Source organism: Tetrahymena thermophila (genome assembly GCF_000189635.1).
Source record: "Tetrahymena thermophila SB210 genomic scaffold scf_8254610, whole genome shotgun sequence".
Classification (NCBI taxonomy): domain Eukaryota; phylum Ciliophora; class Oligohymenophorea; order Hymenostomatida; family Tetrahymenidae; genus Tetrahymena; species Tetrahymena thermophila.
The window spans coordinates 70,698-89,658 of NW_002476380.1; the positions used below are offsets into that span (position 1 = coordinate 70,698).

Below are 18,961 nucleotides of genomic sequence, written 5' to 3' on the forward strand. Positions count from 1 at the left end.
AAATGATTTTTTTAAAAATCAATTTAGAATTTAATGATAAAATAAATTTATATACATAAAGCTACGATTCAAAAAGATTTACATTGAATTCAAAATAAATATGCTAGTTTTTGTTTGCTTATTTGCATATTTATTTATAACTATTTACATACAAATTATTATTGTTTTAGGAAATAATTTAAAAAAGATATAACAGATCAAATATAATACTTTGTTTATTTATAAATTCTTATCCTTTTGCAACTTATATTTAATAATCAAATTTAAAGTCTTCTACCAGTAATAAGCTAACAAAATTTTAAATATAAATTATACATGAAGCAACAAGGTAAGACAATAAAAGAACCTATTAAGCAGCTCCCATAAGAGTCAGCTGATGCTAAAAAGAAATAATAATAAAGCAACAGTAACAATGTTTAGTAGGAAAAGATTGCAGTCAAAGAATAAAATCAATTATAGGGATAGAGTAGTAAATAAAATGCAAAAGATTAAAAAATATAGCTAGCTCCTTTAAACCCATAAGTTTAAAATAAGAAATTAGAGAGCTCAATGCTCAATGAATCAAAGTTATAAATGTCAAGATCAATGCAAAATTTAAGCAATAGGACACTTAATAATAAAACTATTAGATATCTTTCAAATTTAGATCCAATTGAAATTCTTCCATCAGAAATCATTTTTAAAGATATTCAAGTTAATTAGACTTATGAAATATAAGTTTTTGTTCGTAATCTTACAAAAACTACAAGAAGGATTAGAGTATTTTAGCCTTAATCAACTAAATTTAGAATAGACTATGGCGTTATTGGTGGAATAGCTGCAGGTTTAGCAATTAAGCTTACAGTTTCATTTGAAACTTCGGTTTTAGAAGATGTGCATGATTATATGAAAATTGTTTCAGATAATGGTTATGAAAAAGATATTCCACTTCACGCATATGTTTCTAGTGGCTAAGTTATTTTTGAACCATTTATAAATTTAGGTAATAATTATTGATAAAATTTAAAACATAATTCAGTTTTTAACTTTAAAATACCATTTTTTATTCAGTGTACTACATAAAGATCAAAAGTAAGTTGCAAATAAATGAATAGATTAAAGAAAAATAATATTTAATGCAATTAAAATGAAAAATCATATTCAAAATATCTATGTTGCTCATTCAACCAATATATGATCTAAAATAAGATTTTATTTATCAAAGTCTTTTATTTATGCTTATTTATAAATTAGGTTTTATCAAGTTGGGAAAAGAAAAAAGAGAGGAGATTCTCTTTAAAAATGAAGGAAATGCTCCTGCTAAAATTGATTTAAAAACTTCTGATGTGAATGAAATTTAATTTGAAACACCCTCTTTTACTATAAAGCCAGGGTAAGAATATAGTGCTGCATTTAAATACACTCCAAAGGACGCAGGTATTTACAGAGGAGTTATTGAGATAGTTACAGATGCACAATGTCTGCAAAAACATATAGATATAAATGCAACTTCAGTAGATTTTACTAGATTTATTATTGATGAAAATGGTAGTTAAGTATCGTAATTTGATTTTGGAACTTTTTATTATGGTCAAAAAAAAGCGATTGTCGGATATTTAGTCAACAACACTCCTAAAAAGTATAGATTTAAAACTAGATTTAGATTTGGGTTACTTTACTCGTTAGATGATATGACTAATGTTTAGCCACCCAATATAGTTGGTAGAGAGTAAACTGAAAAAATTATGTATTGTGAGCCTTCTGAAGGAATAATAGACAGTTATTCTTAGGTAAAGAATATTTTATTGAAAATAATTAAAAAATAAATTTGTTTTATTCAAGGTTGAATTAATGTTTAAATGCTAGTCATAAGTTGATTATTAAAATTTGTTATGGGCTTAAAAATATTGTCTTGAAAAGGATGAACTAACTCCTAAAATTTAAGACTAATTTTATTCTGCTATTTTTGAATTTGATGGTGAATAATAAGAACCTTTAATACTCCATTTATCTGGTAGAGGTATTTGCCCGATGGTGAAATTCTCAAAAACTTTATTATAATTTGGAGAATGTTTAGTTAACGATTACAGAGATATTATTCTAGTCGTAAAATATTAATTAAAAATTATTTAACAATAAAATTATTATTTTGTTTACAAATTAAGCTTGAAAATAGAAACAAAGATTTACCAATAGATATTAATATTTAAAATACACCTGGATTTCAGTTTGAACCAAAAAAGTTTACAATTTAAGAAGGAGGATAAGTTCCGATAACTGTAAGATTTTAGCCAAAGAGTGTTGGAAAGTTTAACCAAAATATGATCATTAAACTTGTTGAAAATGCCTATGATGTCAAAGTTAAACTTTATGGAGATTCGACCGAAATAGGTCTAAGGCATAACTAATAAAGAGGACCAGAAAGTTTGCCTGAAGATTTCTTTATGGAAAGCAAAATTATAGATGAAGAATCAATACAATTTAACTCAATTAAAAAGGTAAACAAATAACATTTATTTTTCTAAATTTATTACTTGAATAAATATAATATAAATTTTCTTTAAATATCAAGAAATTTGATTAATCAAGCATTTCATCTTATCCTAAATACCTTGAATCTATTCTTGATACAACTTAAATAGCTAAAATAGAAGAATTCAAAAAGAGTTTTGATAATAGACAAAAGTATAACAATGAGTTAAAAGAGCAAAGACAGCAAAGATTGAAAAAAGAAAAAGACTAAAAAGTTTAAGAAAAGTTTTAATAAATTAAAGAAAAACTTAGATTATTGGGATATGACGATGGTGATAGTAAGGAAAACGATGAAGATGATGAAAACAAAAAACCAATAGGCAATAATCCATTTAAAGATGCACCTATTGATTATGAGTATGAAGTTGGTATGGTAGACTCTAAAGTAGAACCTCCTTCATTAAGTTTACCTGAGTAACTATTAATTACCTAATTATTATATTAAAATCAATTTATTCATTTTTATTTGGATTTATAGAGCAAAAGAATCATTGTTTGTTACTAAACCTATTGATGACTATGAACCATTTAAGTAAGATGACATCAAAAATTTTGAACCAGACCCTAATATACCTGTTAAAAAGAAATTTTCTAGTGAACCTAAAAACCATTCTGAAATAAGAGATGTCAACACAGTTTTAGATGGGTTTTAATTACAAAAGGTTTTTGCTGGGCCTATTTATATTGAATTTGGAAACGTTTATGTTAATTCAGAGATGGTCAAAACCTTTAGAGTTAGGAACGACTTGAGGGCTGCTATATCTGTTAGATTATTTACTGATCGCTAGGAATTGAAAAAAACTTATTAAAAAGCATAAATCATTCCAAGTGGACAAACAGCTGGTTTTGAAATCGTTTTAAATTCTCGAAACCTAGGCCCATTACGTAGCAACATTAAGTATTTCATAAACGAAAAGCATTCGTTTGAATTCTAAATTGTGGCAAACATAGAGCTTGTTAAGATTGAAATATCTAAACCTTTGCTTAAAATGAGTTTTGGAGAAGATAATATAGAAATGAGCACTAAAGAAACTATTAAATTAGTTAATAATGGAAATGCTCCAGGTAAGTTCAAGTGGCATACAAATAACTCTAAGATATTCACTATTACTCCAGAAGAATCTATTGTTTATCCTTAGAAGCCAGTTGAATGTACTATTGTTTATAAGCCATCTTCTGTTCAACAAATAGCAAATACTTCCTCAACTGGTGCAAGCTTTTTGCAGTCTACGAATCAAACATCTGTCTAGGCAATAACAAGAACCGAAGAAGAAAAGTTAATTCTGAAAGTAACAGATGGTATTGAGTAACAGCTTAAATGCATAGGATCGTATACTGAAGCAAAATGTTCTCTCAAATAATAGTCTTTAGATCTAAAAGTAAACAATTATATTTAAGTTGCTCTGTAAAAACTAATTTTTTAATTCTAACTAGGAAATATGTGTGGCTTAACTGATAGAAAGAACCTTTGAAATAAAAAATAACAACAGATAACCAGCTGTATTTTGTATAGAGGAATCAAAATTACCTGAAGGAGTTATTATTTCTTAAATGAAAGGTAAAATTGGGAGTGATGACACAAAGGTTTTGAATTTAAAGTTTAGCTCTAAGAAAGAGTGCAATATTAAGGGTGATATTGTAATTTTAATTAGAGGAGGAAAGACTCTGAAGTTGCCTTTTTCTGTTTCAACTATTATCCCAGATATTCAAATCAACTAGGATAAATTTGATTTTGGAAACATAACTACTTTAGGTAAATTAATTAATTAATTGCCACTTTCGTTATTTATAATTATTAATTTGCGTCTCTTTAGGTAACCCTGGATAGCTTGAGATGCATCTAACCAATAATTCTTCGATTACTGCGGAGTTAGTTTTAGATTTGAGATACGATGAGGAAAAAGATGGTATGGATGAAGAAAAAGATGGACTTGATTGCCTCGATGTCGCATGTTTAGAATAAGCAGATGAGAGTATTTTACACTCTATAGCTGATCATGAAGAAGAACAATAATAAATTGATTCAAAATCAAAATAAAATGCTAACTAACATATTAACAATAACAATAATGCTGATGATGAATTTGATTAAGAGAATTTAGATGTGTCAGAGTAATCTGAGGACGAAGAAGAAGAAACCAAGCTGTGCAAATATTATTCTTTAACAATATAACCAGGATAAACCCTTCATTTCCAACTAAAATTCTCACCTAAAAGTTTCAAGTAAATAAAAAAAATATATTTTGACTAAAAGAAGTTTATTATTAACAAATAATTAAAGGTAATATAAGTTTTTGTTTCCAATTTAGCTAAGAGGATATGGCCTGATTGATGGCTTAAAAAGATTTATCTTTTGCCGTGGTTTGAAGCCTAAGTTTTTAATTGATCCCTAAGTCTTAGATTTCGGTAAAAAGATTATCACAGCTCCTGATAAACAATCAATAGGAAAGTAGTCTATTCTTTCATTCTCAAACCCTGACAAAAATTCTGTTTCTTGGTATGTTGATACAAACGTATTAGGTAATGACCGTATATTTGATATTCGTCCTGATCAAGGTGAAGTAGGACCTGGAGAATCGAAGAATATCTCAGTATTTTTTAATCCGTTTGAACCAGGTGTTTATGAAAAATAGATCCCATTGTTTGTTAAAGACCCTGATATGAAGATTAACAGTTCTTACATCGATATTACATTGAAAGGAGAAGGTGCCTTCCCTAAGTTGCTTTTTGACAGAAAAGAAGTATAAATATTTTTTTTATAGCTAGTCTGAAAATAGTTAATAAATTTATTTAAAATTTGCATTAGATTATTTTACCAGTAGTTCCTTTAGGTGTTGAAGCAAAGTGCGTTTTTAGAATTATCAATAGTGGATATGAAAATCTTAACTTGAAATATAAAATAGTGGATGATATTTCTAAACTTAATATTGATCTAGCCTTTCCTGAAGGTAAGAATCTTGGTATTACTAAAAATAAAATTAAAGTAGAAGCCACATTTTCCAGTAAAAAACCAATATCATTTACCACTCGAATTGAGTTTTATGATGATGCAGAAAGAAGCTATGATATATAAATTTCAGGCACTACAGATAATTCTCTTTTTACAAACTACTCCTATTTCTAGAGATGTGCTGGAGAGTTTAAAATTGATTTAGAGCATGACAGATCTCCATTAAAGCTTGAAGTAGATGAAGATGATTTGGATTCAATAGATGGACTCTCAGATGGTAGGGTTGGCAAAGCTGCAGCTAAAAAAAAGGTAACAGGAGGAGCTTAAAGCGTCGTTTCAGCAAAGACCCTCTCATCTTATGGCTCTTCTAAATCGACTAAATCATTGCTAGGATATTCTCCTATTCCAACATAGTATTTAGAATAAAATGTAGAATTTTTATGCAGATGGCTTAACTTTTATGTCTTAACATAAACCATTTAAAATTTTCCTAATTCTATAATTGAAAGTAATGGGGCTTAAGTGTTTGATATTCTTACTTATCTATCTGGCAAGACGGCATTTAATTTCAAGGCTAACATAGACTTTTCAGCTAAGAGACTTGAAAAAGTAAATTTCATTCGAAAAAGCTTATTTAAATTGGATTGATTGATTAAAATTTAGGTTGAAAAATTGTATAAGCAGTATGATGAGTTAATTCGCACATTAAAAATCGAAGGGGCTTTATTGAATCATATAAGACCAGAATATTTATTTAGTTATAACGATTATCTCTTTTATTTAAAGACACTCCCAGAAAAAAAGTAATAAAACTTAACACCTTCTGCGCTAAAAATGCCTGCTTTAAGGTTTTAATACTAGTCAATAGAGGCTTGGACAAGTTTAATTTATTAGATGATCAAAATTTATTATTTATCAAGAATTAATCCGAAAACATTTAAATCTGTTCCTGGTCTTCCACCAGAGAAAGCATAAATACCAGAATATATAGAAGGTAGTAATTTCATAAGTAGTTCTGAGGCTCTCTTGCTGAATTGGTTTGAAATCCATAATGAAATCATTCATCCTATACAAAAGAGAAGAATACGTAATTTTGATGAGGATTTTTAAGATGCAAATCTGTATGCTTCTGTAATTCAATCATACGTTGGAAAATCTTGCTACAAATATTTTAATACAATGAAATCGAGTTGTTCAAGTGATATAGAAATCAATTACAATGCCGAAAAGCTTATTTAAGGATTAACAGTAACTTATTGAAATAATTTTTTCTTTAACTTTATTAATAAAAATGGTTTTAAAAATTTAAATATCTTTTTTTAAAACAGGAAATAGGTATGCAAACACATCTTAATGTTAAAGACATAGTAAAACCATCGATGAGAGAAACTCTATTGTTTTGTATTTAGCTATTTTTCTCTCTTCCCCACTACATTCCCAAAGGATAACCAATAATCTTTTAATGTGTGCTTGGTGAAGAAGTAGTAAAAAATATTGAGTTGCAAAATCCAACAAACAAGCCAATAAGTTATTGGGTCTAATTAGAACCTCAAGGAGGTGATTTTTCTCTTGAAAGCGATGATAATTTTGTTATTGAACCTAAGTAAACATTTAAATTTAAAGTTAAATTTACCAGTAGAATATCTGAATCTGTGACAGGCCGTATTAGATTTACTAACAAAAAAGAAAGTAACGTAAGTGCTGCTGCACTTGTTTTTGAATTAAAATCTTAAGTGATTGGAAGAATATCTGAAATAAATTGGACTGTTAATGCATAGCTTTATGAAACAGTTGAAAAGTAGATTTAAGTTACTAATAAATTCCCAAGTGAGTCAGGAGAATTTATGATTATCATCACACAAGAAAGATTCAAAAATGCTGAAGAAATGAAAAAAAAGCGTACTAATAAAAAATCTTTGACTGCTCAAGGTGATTAGTAATCACTATCAAATATTAATGATAACACAGCTCTTGCTCCTTCTAAAAAGCAAGAAAACGAAATATTTCCCTCTTTCTTTTGCTAAAAAGCTTCTATTCGCTTAAAAAAGGGTTAGACAACAACTATAACAATAATTTTTATTCCTTTAGTCATGGAAACACAAAAATGTTTTATTATTTTTAAAGACCCTAATGTAGGTAAAAAAAATATTTTTTAATAATAAAATTATTTAAATATTTTAATTTAAAATTATAAAAGGTGAATTTTAGCATGAAATGATTGGAACAGTTGAAATGCCATCGCTTTTACCAGATATTATTCGCTTTCCCTTAACAGGATATCCAACAATTTTTGTAGACGAGAATTCATAATAAGAAGTTGAAATACCTTTTGCAAATGACCCTATGTTAAAAGCTAGAAAGTAAGTAGAACAATTAATAGTTGAGAAGAATAGAGATAAATATATGAGGGGAGATAAAACTTAGGTTATAAGACCTGAGAAATTGAATTTCCCTGGTGGAAATCCTGATAGTGTATAATATGAAATAGAAATGAATCCTCCAAATTCATTTATCTCAATTAAAAGCTAATTTGTTGTCATAAATCCATTCAGATTCACCAAGAGTAAATAGGAAAAATAAGAAAGAGTATTTATTTATTTGTTTATTTTATTTTATTTTAAATATTCATTTTATTACAAATAAATAAGAATACTGGAGAGTCTAAGAAGGCGAACTAAAATCACACTGAAGAATCAGGAAATGTTTTGTAAGCTAACTAAACAGGATAAGCGTTTGCAAGCTAAGGAGTTAATAAATATCCCTTTTAATTCCTTTTCAAATAGCCTGTAAAAGACTATAAGTTCAATTTGACTTTTAAGAATGCTTAAAAAACTGATATTCGTAGATATAGATGCGAAATTACTGTTTTCCCAAAACCCATAAAGGCAACATTAGAGTTTAGAGTTCCTGCAAGGCACAGCACAACATAAGAGATTCCAATTATAAATAATACAGAGAGAGATTGGAATATAAAAGTAATTATGAATATTATTTTTAAGATCATATTTCATTTTAATCTTTTAAAAAAGGTAAATTTAATTTAAGATGCCAAAAATGCACTACTATTTACTGCTCCCTCTCATATTTTGAAAGACTTTTTCGTTAAGAAGAAAAGTACAGGTGTTTATCCTATAACCTTTTCTCCTAATTGGCTCGTTTAAGCAGAATCTAAGCTAAGCTTATTCAACCCTCTCACTAATGATTAATTTGAATATGACCTTAAAGGATTTGGTGAAGAACCTGTAGCAGAAGACCACATAGTTATCAGTTGTAAAGCTAAGTAGCCAACAACTAAAGAAATCGAAATTCGTAATCCGTATACAGATAAGGAAATAGTTTATAGAGTAGAAACAGATCTTATAAATGCATCAGGACCTTCTTCTCTGGCTATAAAACCTGGAAAAAGGGCAAAATATGTCCTTACTTTGTAAATAGTTTTTTGTTTACATTTAAGCAAAAATTAATAACTTTAATATGTAGGAATCCCATATTAAGTGGATAATACACTGGATCAATAACATTTTATGAAAATGACGAAAAATATTTATGGTACACTGTACTCTTGAATACAGAAAGCCCAAAACCAGATAAATGTATTGAGATGAGCACATAAGTGAGGTAGGCTGTCACATTTAGTATTGAAATAAAAAATCCATTAAGCTAAGATGCAACTTTTGAAGTTATGATTAATGGTGAAGGATTAATAGGTAATTATTTAAAAAAATGAACATTTTTCAATTAATTTAGCAGGATAGAAAAATAATTTTTGGATATTTATAATAATTAGGTGATACATTATTTAACTTACCTGCAAAGTCAGAGGGAAATTATGAGCTTATTTATTCTCCTCTCGTAGTTGGGCGATAAAGAGGTTCAATAGCTTTCATAAATGAGTTGCTTGGAGAAATTTGGTATGAGTTAAGTTTAACATGTGAAGACTAGCCACCAGTTAGAATGAATGTGTTAAGATGCGAACTTGGAAAAGTAGAAGCGCATTAAATATTTTTAGAAAATCCCTCTGAAAAGGAAGTTAAAGCAACAACAAAGGTTTCAAATCCAACTAACTTTGATGTAATACCAGACAACATAATTTTAAAACCTCTTTCGAAGACACCTATACAAATTAGATATATGCCTTCAAATCTTGAAGTAAATATTGATTTATTAAATAAGTATTTTATTCATTATATTCTAAATAAAAAATAAGGTTACAGAATAGGGAGAAGTTACAATTTCAACACAAGAAATTGGAAAATGGAAATTTTTAACTTTTGGAATAGGTATACCTCCAACTAAATTTGAGCCTAGATTGATTTCAGTAGGCCTTAATAAAGATTTTTCTACAACAATTCACTTCAAAAATCCATTTAAAGAGAATATAAATGTAACAATCACGTTAGAAGCTACTGTATTGATTTTATTTTTTAATTTAAGTATCTCTATAACTGAAATCTTATTATTTGTGTAAACAAAATTAGGGTGAAAATAAAGAAGTCTTCAAATTACTTACAAAAACTAAGAAAAATGAAGGAGAAAAATCAGTTATGCAGGTTCCTGGAATGAATGTCATTTAAATTCCATTTTCGTTTGTCCCTAGAGAAATAAATTGCTATTATTGTGAAATTGTAGTTTAAATGAATGAAAAAATTGAATGGAGATATCCTATTAAAGGTGTTACAGAGAGCGTAGTAAACTAAGTTATTTACCACCTAAAGACTTAATGTAGATCAACAGTTGAAGAAGAAATGAAAATTTAACTACCTGGAGTAATCAATTTTTATTTTTTAATTAATTTAATTTGCCAGCAGACTAATTTTTTTAATTTAATTTGCCAGCGGACTAATTTTTTTAATTTAATTTGGTAGAATATATTTGTTTACTTATTTATCTAAATAAATTGAGCATTTTGTATTTTTAACTGGTTATAAATGCAAATTTTTTTTTTACCTTAATTTATCAAAAACAACTTTGAATTTTGTATTTTTTGACATTTTGTTATTTTTTTTATTCTTTTAAAAAATATGTAAACCAGCTATAATAGCTTAATCTTTTATTACTTACTTCAACAATTTCTAATACTACTTTTAATATAAAAAAGATAATGTCCTTTATTACAAATGAAGATAAGTTTGAGTTTGAACTTGATGGCATTTCTGACGAATTCAACACTTTGATTAGATAGAGTTTACAAATAAAGACTGTTAAAAATTACTTGACATCTTCAAATGATCATCTTGAGTTCCAAGCTAAATTTTCACCCTTAAAGCCTTTCAAATAAACAATTGATTTTAATATATTAAGACAAGCTGGTGGGCGCTGGAAGTAATTAAAATTTAACATTTTATAATTAAAATTTTCTTATAAATTTAATTTTAATAGGTTTAAAATAACTCTTGAAGCTACTGAACCAAAAGAAGATGATATTATAATAATTAGTTCGCCACTTCATAAAACAACAAGTGTTACTTTTAAACTAACAAATAAGTCCAAGAGTTTTACTCCTTTTACTGCTTCATTTACTCCAGATAGTGATGCTGAATTTACTGTTATGCCCAGGTCTGGGAATTTAGAATCTTACGGTAGAGAAGGAACTACATTTATAGTATCTTTTACTCCTATTGAATATGGAAAGACAAGACAGGGTAAGCTCATAATACAGACAGATGAAATGATGTGGTAAGTTTTTTTATTTTTTCTCTATTTGTTTGGCTATTACTTTTTTTTTATAATAAAATGATGAAAATCTTATCTAAAATTCATCTATTTATTTGATATAAAATAACCAAAAAATTTGCTAATTAACTTATTTAAATTGATAGGAGTTATTTAGTTAAGGGAACTCTACCAAAATATAATCCTCCATAAATAGAATAAAGCATGATAGATAATAAACTTGATATAGATTTAATCTCTAAATCAGTGCATAATAATCATTCTAAAAACTTTATGGCTGAAAATGTCATAAAAATGAAAAATTCTTAAGTAGAGTCAAATATGAAATAACTTTAGAAACACAATAGTTCACTTTCTCTTTAGCTCAGAAGCAAAAAATTCTGATATTGATATTGACATGATAATTACTAATTTTAATATTCTAAGTAAAAATATTTTTCAAACAAAAAACAAATTATAAAAAATTTAACTAAATTTTTTTTAATTAATTAATAAATCAATCCAATTATTATATTTAAACTTTATTTTATGTCACTGTCAAATTGTTTAAAATATATCTCTTTATTTTGTGTAAATTCACTTCTAACTTTTAGTATAATTTTTGGTTATGCGCTTTATTTTATGCATTGATTCATTATGTTTAAAGGGTGAATATTTTATTCAATTATTCATATTCTATTCACTCTTTCTCAATTATTTAAAATGAATATTCAATCATTTATTTAACTTTTTATTTTGTATAAAGATAATTTTTTTAATATTTACATTTAATCTATATTAATCTTTATGAAGCATCCATATTAAAACATTATTTTAATTATTAACTAAATTGATCTAGAAAAATTTTAATATATTAAAAATACATAAAAAATAGCAAAGTTAACTTTTTCCAATATATTTTTAAAAATAAAATTTTTTTTAGAGTAGAAAATAATAAATAAATTAATAAAAGAATTAATTTTAAATTCTATATGTATGGTTCAAGAATAATATTTATAAATTTATTTGAAATAAAATGCATCCAAAATTAATTAAAAAGGATAATAATTAATGTTTAGAAACAAAGAAATTCAAGGCAAAAGTTGACTTTTATTTAATCTATTTATTATTTGTATATAAAAGATATATTTTAATATGAAGTTTCTAATATCAAATAAACAAAAAAAAATATTTAGAAGAAACTAACTCAATATTTGACAAATGTGAAAAAATTAAAAAACTGAAAACATTTTATATTTTATAATTAAATTTTGAGAATTTAATTATTTTTAGAATTCACAAATAATTTTTTTTAGCTAAAAATACCATTAAGTATGTTGGTCATATTTTTTATTTGCCTTAATTATCACTTAAAGAAAAGGGGAAATTACAAATAATTATATAATTATTATATTTTCTATTTAAAAAATTATACTGACATACTATTTTATCTCTTTATTTATAAAAGAAAATATATTTATTTATTTGTTTATAAATATTCAATAACAACCACTATAACAAAATAAAATGAATAAGAAAATTTTAAGCAAGAAAAATTAGTAAGAAAATGCATTTATTAAAAAATTAATTTCAAATGAAGGAAAATATGGTGGCGTGTGAAGAAAATAGAACTCTGATATAGAAAGAGAAAAATTAAAATCTAAAGACAGGGAAGCAGACAGAAGATAGGCATACATATATACTTATGTAATTACAGACAAAAATTGCTTGAAGCTAAGAAAGAAATTATATTAATGAAAAATAAGGATGAATATTTTTTGAAAACAGAAAACATAATTTTAAAAACTCCTGGAATAATTAGTTTGAATAAGAGAGTCAATAACGAAAAACAGAAAAGGGAAAAAACTCCTTGCGCATTCAATTATTAAAAGAATAAGTATATAAGAAGAATATTTACACGTTTTTGCAACATACTTTGAAAATGATTAGTAAAACTAGCGGAAAAGGTTTTAATTTTATTTTAGATTAGACACTTTACACCTTATAAACTGAATAAAATAACCAAATATTTCTATTAAAACTAAAAATTTACGCCATATTTTTCCATTTTCAAAAAAATAATTTAATGATTCCCGCAATAATAATAAATTTTTTAAAAAGCCCGGATAAATGAAATTATAATATCTATTTTATGGAAAAAACTTTTTATTTGATATATAGAATTTTTTTGACATTTTAAAAATTGTTTTTTAAATTGTTTAGGACCATGGAGCTTTGATGAAGATAACAAGCTCCTTGATTGGGTGAAAGCAAATGGACCTCAAAAATGGTCACTTTGCTCTGAAACTATTCCTGGTAGAAGCGGAAAGTAATGCAGAGAGAGATGGTTTAACAATCTCAACCCTAACGTAAAGAAAGGTAACTGGACTGCTGAAGAAGATGACATGATATTCTAAGGTTATTTGCAACATGGATCTTCTTGGAGCAGGATAGCAAAAAATTTAGAAGGTAAAAATTTAAGCATTACTAATGAATTAATTTAATTAATATTTGCTTCGCTAAATATTAACAAATGTTAGACTCAATTAAATGATAGACTTCTATTAATTAATTAATTAAAATCAATACAATTTTCTCAAGATTATTAATTCATTTTTTGATTACACATACTATAGTAGCAAAACTAAATTTACGAATTTACTTTTTTTCTTTCTTTCTTCCTTTATTTTTATGAATTCATTTCTATGATTATTTATTTTCTCTCTAATTTTTTCTTTTCCCTGATTTTTTTAATTACTTTTTTAATAAAGTGAATTTTATCATACAGAAATATTAATTCATTCATTCATCTATATATTATACATATATTAATTCATTCATTAATTAGCTTCATTTATTTATCATTTTATCTTACTTAAGCTTATTGCTGCTAACTTTTACTTATTTTTTTACAAATAAAAATATTTGTATAATAAAAATATTTAAATAAATAAAATAGCTATTATTTCATTAGCTTAACTTTTTTTATTTTCATTTTTACAACTCATTTTCATTTTCGATTAATTTATTTTATTTTTTAAATTAAATAAATATCGAATAAAATATATTTAAAATAATATTTAATTTGAAGAAATAATAATTAAAAAAAAAATTATTTTATTTTAATTTCAAATAGTTAATATTTTTTAATTTTTACATACAGGAAGAACTGAAAATTCAGTTAAGAATCGCTTTTATAGTACAGTTAGAAAGCTACTCAGTGATTCAGAGAAGAATGGTGGCAAAGGCAGTGAGTAGTAAATTAGAAACATCATCCAAATGAGCCTTGGGAAGAAAGTAGGTGGAGGAATGCCATCTCTTGAAAATGAAAATGATTAAAATAGTGACAATAGCTAATGCGAAAGTGAAGAAGATAAAAGCCATAATGATGCTATGAGCAGCTCTAAAAATAACTAGAGCAGTGAAGTTAATACTCATAAAGAAGCTGAGGCTGAAGAAGCTAAAAAAGAAGAAATATCTTCCAAATCTTAAAATTTGGAAGGTTAAACAAATAAAAAATAAAGTAAATAAGCTCCTCAAAGTAGTAGTAGTAATAATAATAATGATATGGAATTAGAGGAACCAAAACCAGAAACCAAAAAGAATGGCAACGAAGCTTAAAATAACGAAAGTGAAAAGTTAAAATAAAATACTCAATCTCTTGCTGATGATCTTAATTAAGAAGGTGAAGGTCATGAAGATGAAACTAGTTCACATGCTATTTCTTCATCATAGTAATTAGGTTTATCTGGAATGACAAAACGTAAGTATAATAGAAAAAGACACCAAGATGAATATTCAGAGTCAAACTTGCTTTATCGTTTACTGAAGAGCAACGACGTTACTATTAAGAATACAAAGTGCCTCCAAGATTACTCTGTATTTTATCGTAAGTACAAGCAAAATAAGTACATGATGAAGAAGAAAAAGAAAGAAGATGATGCCAAGAAATAGAATGAAAATGGGGATGAGGAACATACTTCTAGCTCAATGTAAGAAACAAATTAATAAGACTATAATGAGGAAGATGAAGATGACGACAACTCTCATCTTTAGTTTTAAGATTTAACATCAGCTAAAATTAAGAAAGCGCTTAAAAGCAAACTGGGCATGAAGGGTTGCTTTGATGATAAACAAAAAATTAGCTCTTCAAAAGACTCGAGTCACAAAAATAGATAAGACAGTGAAAATGATTTAGATGAGATTAACCATTAGTTACTACTATTGAAATAGGCCAAGCTTTAACAATAAGATAAGCTTAAGAAAAAGCTTAAAGCAAATAATTAATCAAAAGTTGAAGATCTAAACTAAATAAGTACCAAAATCAAAAACGCTAAAATTTAATCCAAAACAAAGAAAGGGCATCATAGTGACGAAGATGAAGACTCTAATTTAGATCATATTCATACAAGTAGCATTAAGGAAGAGCCTGAAGAGGATAACGATGACGATAATTCAGCTTAGCTATCAGGAGCCAATAAATATGATGATAAACTTTTTAATAGTAATCTTCCAAGCGAAAACTAGTTAGATGATGTTGGCGATTTAGAGTCTTAATTGCTCAAATTTTTCCAAAAAAGTATGGGCTAATTCTTCAAGAAGTTTATGAAGCAGAATAAGGGTAGTGGCAAGGTAACACTATAAAATTATTTTAACTTTTATTTTTTATTTTAGATCACTTTCGCTTCTTTTTTTTTCTAAAAAGAGCTATTTTTTACAAAATAAGTTTTTTTTTTTTAAATATTAATCAAGATTTCTTTTTAAGTATTAATTTTTACAAAACGATAATCTTACAGATACTAAATTAATTATTTCACATGATTTTGGCATAGTTGATATTATTGATTAATAATATTAAATTTTGTTTCGTTTTTTTAAATTATTATGAATTGATTGATATTTCAAATATTTTTAACAAATAATTCCTATATATTATTTAATTATTTTTTTAATTCAACTTCGATATAAAAATCTTTCCCTTTTAATAATTTAGGAAACCGATAAAAAAACAAATAATAAAAAAGAATTAAAGAAGTAATTATCTCAATAACAGTAATAATAACAACAACAATTATTGTAATTGTAAGTGTAAGAGTAAATTCAAAAACAACTAGAATAATTAAATAACTAAAATTCTAAATAATCTAAAAATATTAATAACTAATAAGTAATTTAAAGAACAAATACAATTATTTAGAACCCTCCCATTAAAAATTAATCAAAGAAAAATGGTAGTAGTTAAATTCCAGCTAAAGATAGTAACATTAATGATAATGGAATCCAAAATTTAATCTAAAAGTAAATACAAGAAATGCAATTAGTAAAGTAAGAGGAAAATTAAGAAAATAATGACCAAAAGTAAAAATAAGAAAATAACAAGACAGGTTTTAAATAGAATAATAATTCTAATTCTTAATAAATGATGACTAAAAGCACTATAAATAATTAAAAATCTTCTTTTTAACTGAATAAAAATTAAAACACTCCAACTGCTCGTAATGGGTACACCAATTAGATAGGTAGTTCTTCTAGTCTTTTTAGCTAACCAAATAATAATAATAATAATAATAATTACAATTTGAACAACAATAATGGAGGATTTGGAAGTCTTTTAAGCTCTCATAGCTTATAAATGCAACAACAAAATTAAAATAATTAATAACTTACAGCTAGCTAAAATTTAAGCATTTAGAATATCAAGAATTTGCTAAACTAAAATATGCTTGGAAATCAAAATTCTTTAAATGTCAATGGTGATTAGGGAGTTGATTAAAAGATGATATTCTTACTTAATTAGCTTAATACTCTAGAATCAATGTTAACTAACACAAAAAAAGAATTAGTGAAATTAGAGGCAAGCCTAATGAACTAAAGGGGTTCAGATTAACAAATGGGAATAAACTAAAATAGAGGCGGTTATGCGAGTAATAATATGTAAGGCAGTAGCAATAATTTATATGCATCGAATGGATTTTATAATATGCAAGGAGGAATACCACCAACTGCCAATGTGTTAAAAACTTTACCTTCGTTTGGATCGAGAGCTATTTTCGAAAAAAGTGATGTAGATGCTCCTTCTTTTAACAAACGCAAGAATTCTAAAGACAATACTTCTTAGTTTTCAGATTTTGATAAATTTATTAATAATAACAATTGAAATTTAAACAGTTTTTTTAAAATAATTCTATAACAATGTATACACACATATATACATGCTTAAATAAATTAATTGATAAAGAGATAAATACAGTTATTGCAAAAAATAAAATTAATAATAAACTTCCTGAAAATAAAATTAATAATAACTAATCCAACCCATCTTGGGTCTTATATACATAAATTTATTGTTTACAAACTTATATATTATATTTTAGTATAAATTTTCTTAGAGTTTTGGTTGATGTTGATAGAAAAATATTATTTAACGTATTTTTTTGAGTTAAATACTCCTAAGTAAATAATTTCTTTTGGTAAAAATTAATTAACAAACTAAAGCTGTTAAAATTTTTTAAATTAACAATTTCGACTATTAATTTCAAGAAAATGGCTTGCATTATTTATCACAGGTTGGTTCTTTTTTGATTGATTCTGTTTTAATTTCCACGTTTCTTCCTCAAGATTATTTACAATCAAATCTTATCTTTTCTGATCTAAATTTATTTTAGAATGAGGCTAATAGCCCTCTTAACAATTCTAAAAACTAGCTAGCCTCTCAACTTAAAAGAATCAGAAATTAAAAATAAAGGTAGATGCAGAATTTTTCTTCAAGATCAAAATTAGAATAAATTCTGTTTGCAATTAATTGAATTTTTTTGAAAGAAATCTTGTGGATTTCGTGTTAATTTGAATCATTCTCAATTTTAAAGTTTATGGTGAAAAATTGAAATTCTTTTTATTTAACATAGTAAACGTAAAAATTTAATGAAAAGTCTTTTGATTCATGCGTTTACTAATTTTGTTGTTTAATAAGATTAATCAAAGGAGCAAAAAAAAATCACACTGCAAAAAATATTATTAATGACTTTAGGGCTTCTGTAAAAATATTGCATATTTGTTGAAACATTATTTTTTCTGAATAATTTTACAAAAAATTTATTACAAAAATTAGAAGTCACTATCAAGCAATTAATAATGTCTACTAAATTATACTTTTTTATTGTCTAAAAGTTAAGAACAGCCTAATAAATAGAGATTTTTAGTAATTAAGATACAAAATTTAAAAGAATCTTTAAAAATTAACTTTATACATTATTAGCCATAAATAAAAATATTATTTTTGGTGTTGAGAAACTGTGTATTCTAACTCAATTAGATAAAAATACTTATTTAAATTATTCTTTTTATTTTTATAATTCTGCATTTAACATCATCATTATACAAGTTATCAAAATATGCCATTCAATAGCAAGGCTTTTTCGAAAAATGTATTATTTTTTAATATTTTCGAATATGGTATGCATATCATCATTAAGTGTAATATATTTTTGAAGTATTTTAAGTTAAAATTTATTAAACTAAAGAATTTACAAGTATTTTTTTTAAAAAGAATTCTATTTCATTAGAGAAGAAAAATATGTAAACTGATTTTCTTCAATTTGGTTTTTATTAAAAATTGTATTATAGGATTGGATGATTATTTATCAAAAGAGTTTTTTTACTACTTTAAAAATTATGTTTGATTCATTTCAATAAAACTATGAATAAAAATTAACGAGTAGCTAACAGATAAGTGGATCCTCAATTAATGGGAATTATTTGTAATTTTTATATTTAGGAATATAAATTTAATTTTTAGGGAAATTATTTTTCAATTTAATTTATATTTTTTTCTTTGAGGAAGTAAATTTT

The 18,961-nt window shown here is 25.5% G+C and overlaps 2 protein-coding genes across 2 annotated transcripts; both read left to right on the plus strand. All coding sequences in view use genetic code 6, as the record gives it.

The window, feature by feature from the left end:
- Positions 1–315: 315 nt before the first annotated feature.
- On the plus strand, positions 316–11,518 carry TTHERM_00334410 (calponin-like domain protein; the record flags this gene model as incomplete). Its single annotated transcript, XM_001017509.2, has 22 exons — positions 316–982; positions 1,234–1,769; positions 1,822–2,085; positions 2,145–2,477; positions 2,552–2,925; positions 2,990–3,890; positions 3,946–4,264; positions 4,326–4,734; positions 4,793–5,252; positions 5,318–6,070; positions 6,125–6,709; positions 6,790–7,597; positions 7,659–8,047; positions 8,110–8,436; positions 8,491–8,888; positions 8,942–9,168; positions 9,249–9,610; positions 9,669–9,869; positions 9,940–10,227; positions 10,560–10,783; positions 10,841–11,137; positions 11,281–11,518. The coding sequence occupies 22 exons, from the start codon at positions 316–318 to the stop codon at positions 11,516–11,518; spliced, it is 9,360 nt and encodes a 3,119-aa protein (XP_001017509.2).
- A 1,537-nt stretch (positions 11,519–13,055) lies between these two features.
- On the plus strand, positions 13,056–17,270 carry TTHERM_00334420 (Myb-like DNA-binding domain protein; the record flags this gene model as incomplete). The annotated part of the gene is made up of 4 exons (XM_001017510.1): positions 13,056–13,080; positions 13,337–13,582; positions 14,277–15,745; positions 16,107–17,270. 4 exons carry the CDS (start codon positions 13,056–13,058, stop codon positions 17,268–17,270), a joined length of 2,904 nt encoding a protein of 967 aa, XP_001017510.1.
- Positions 17,271–18,961: the final 1,691 nt, after the last annotated feature.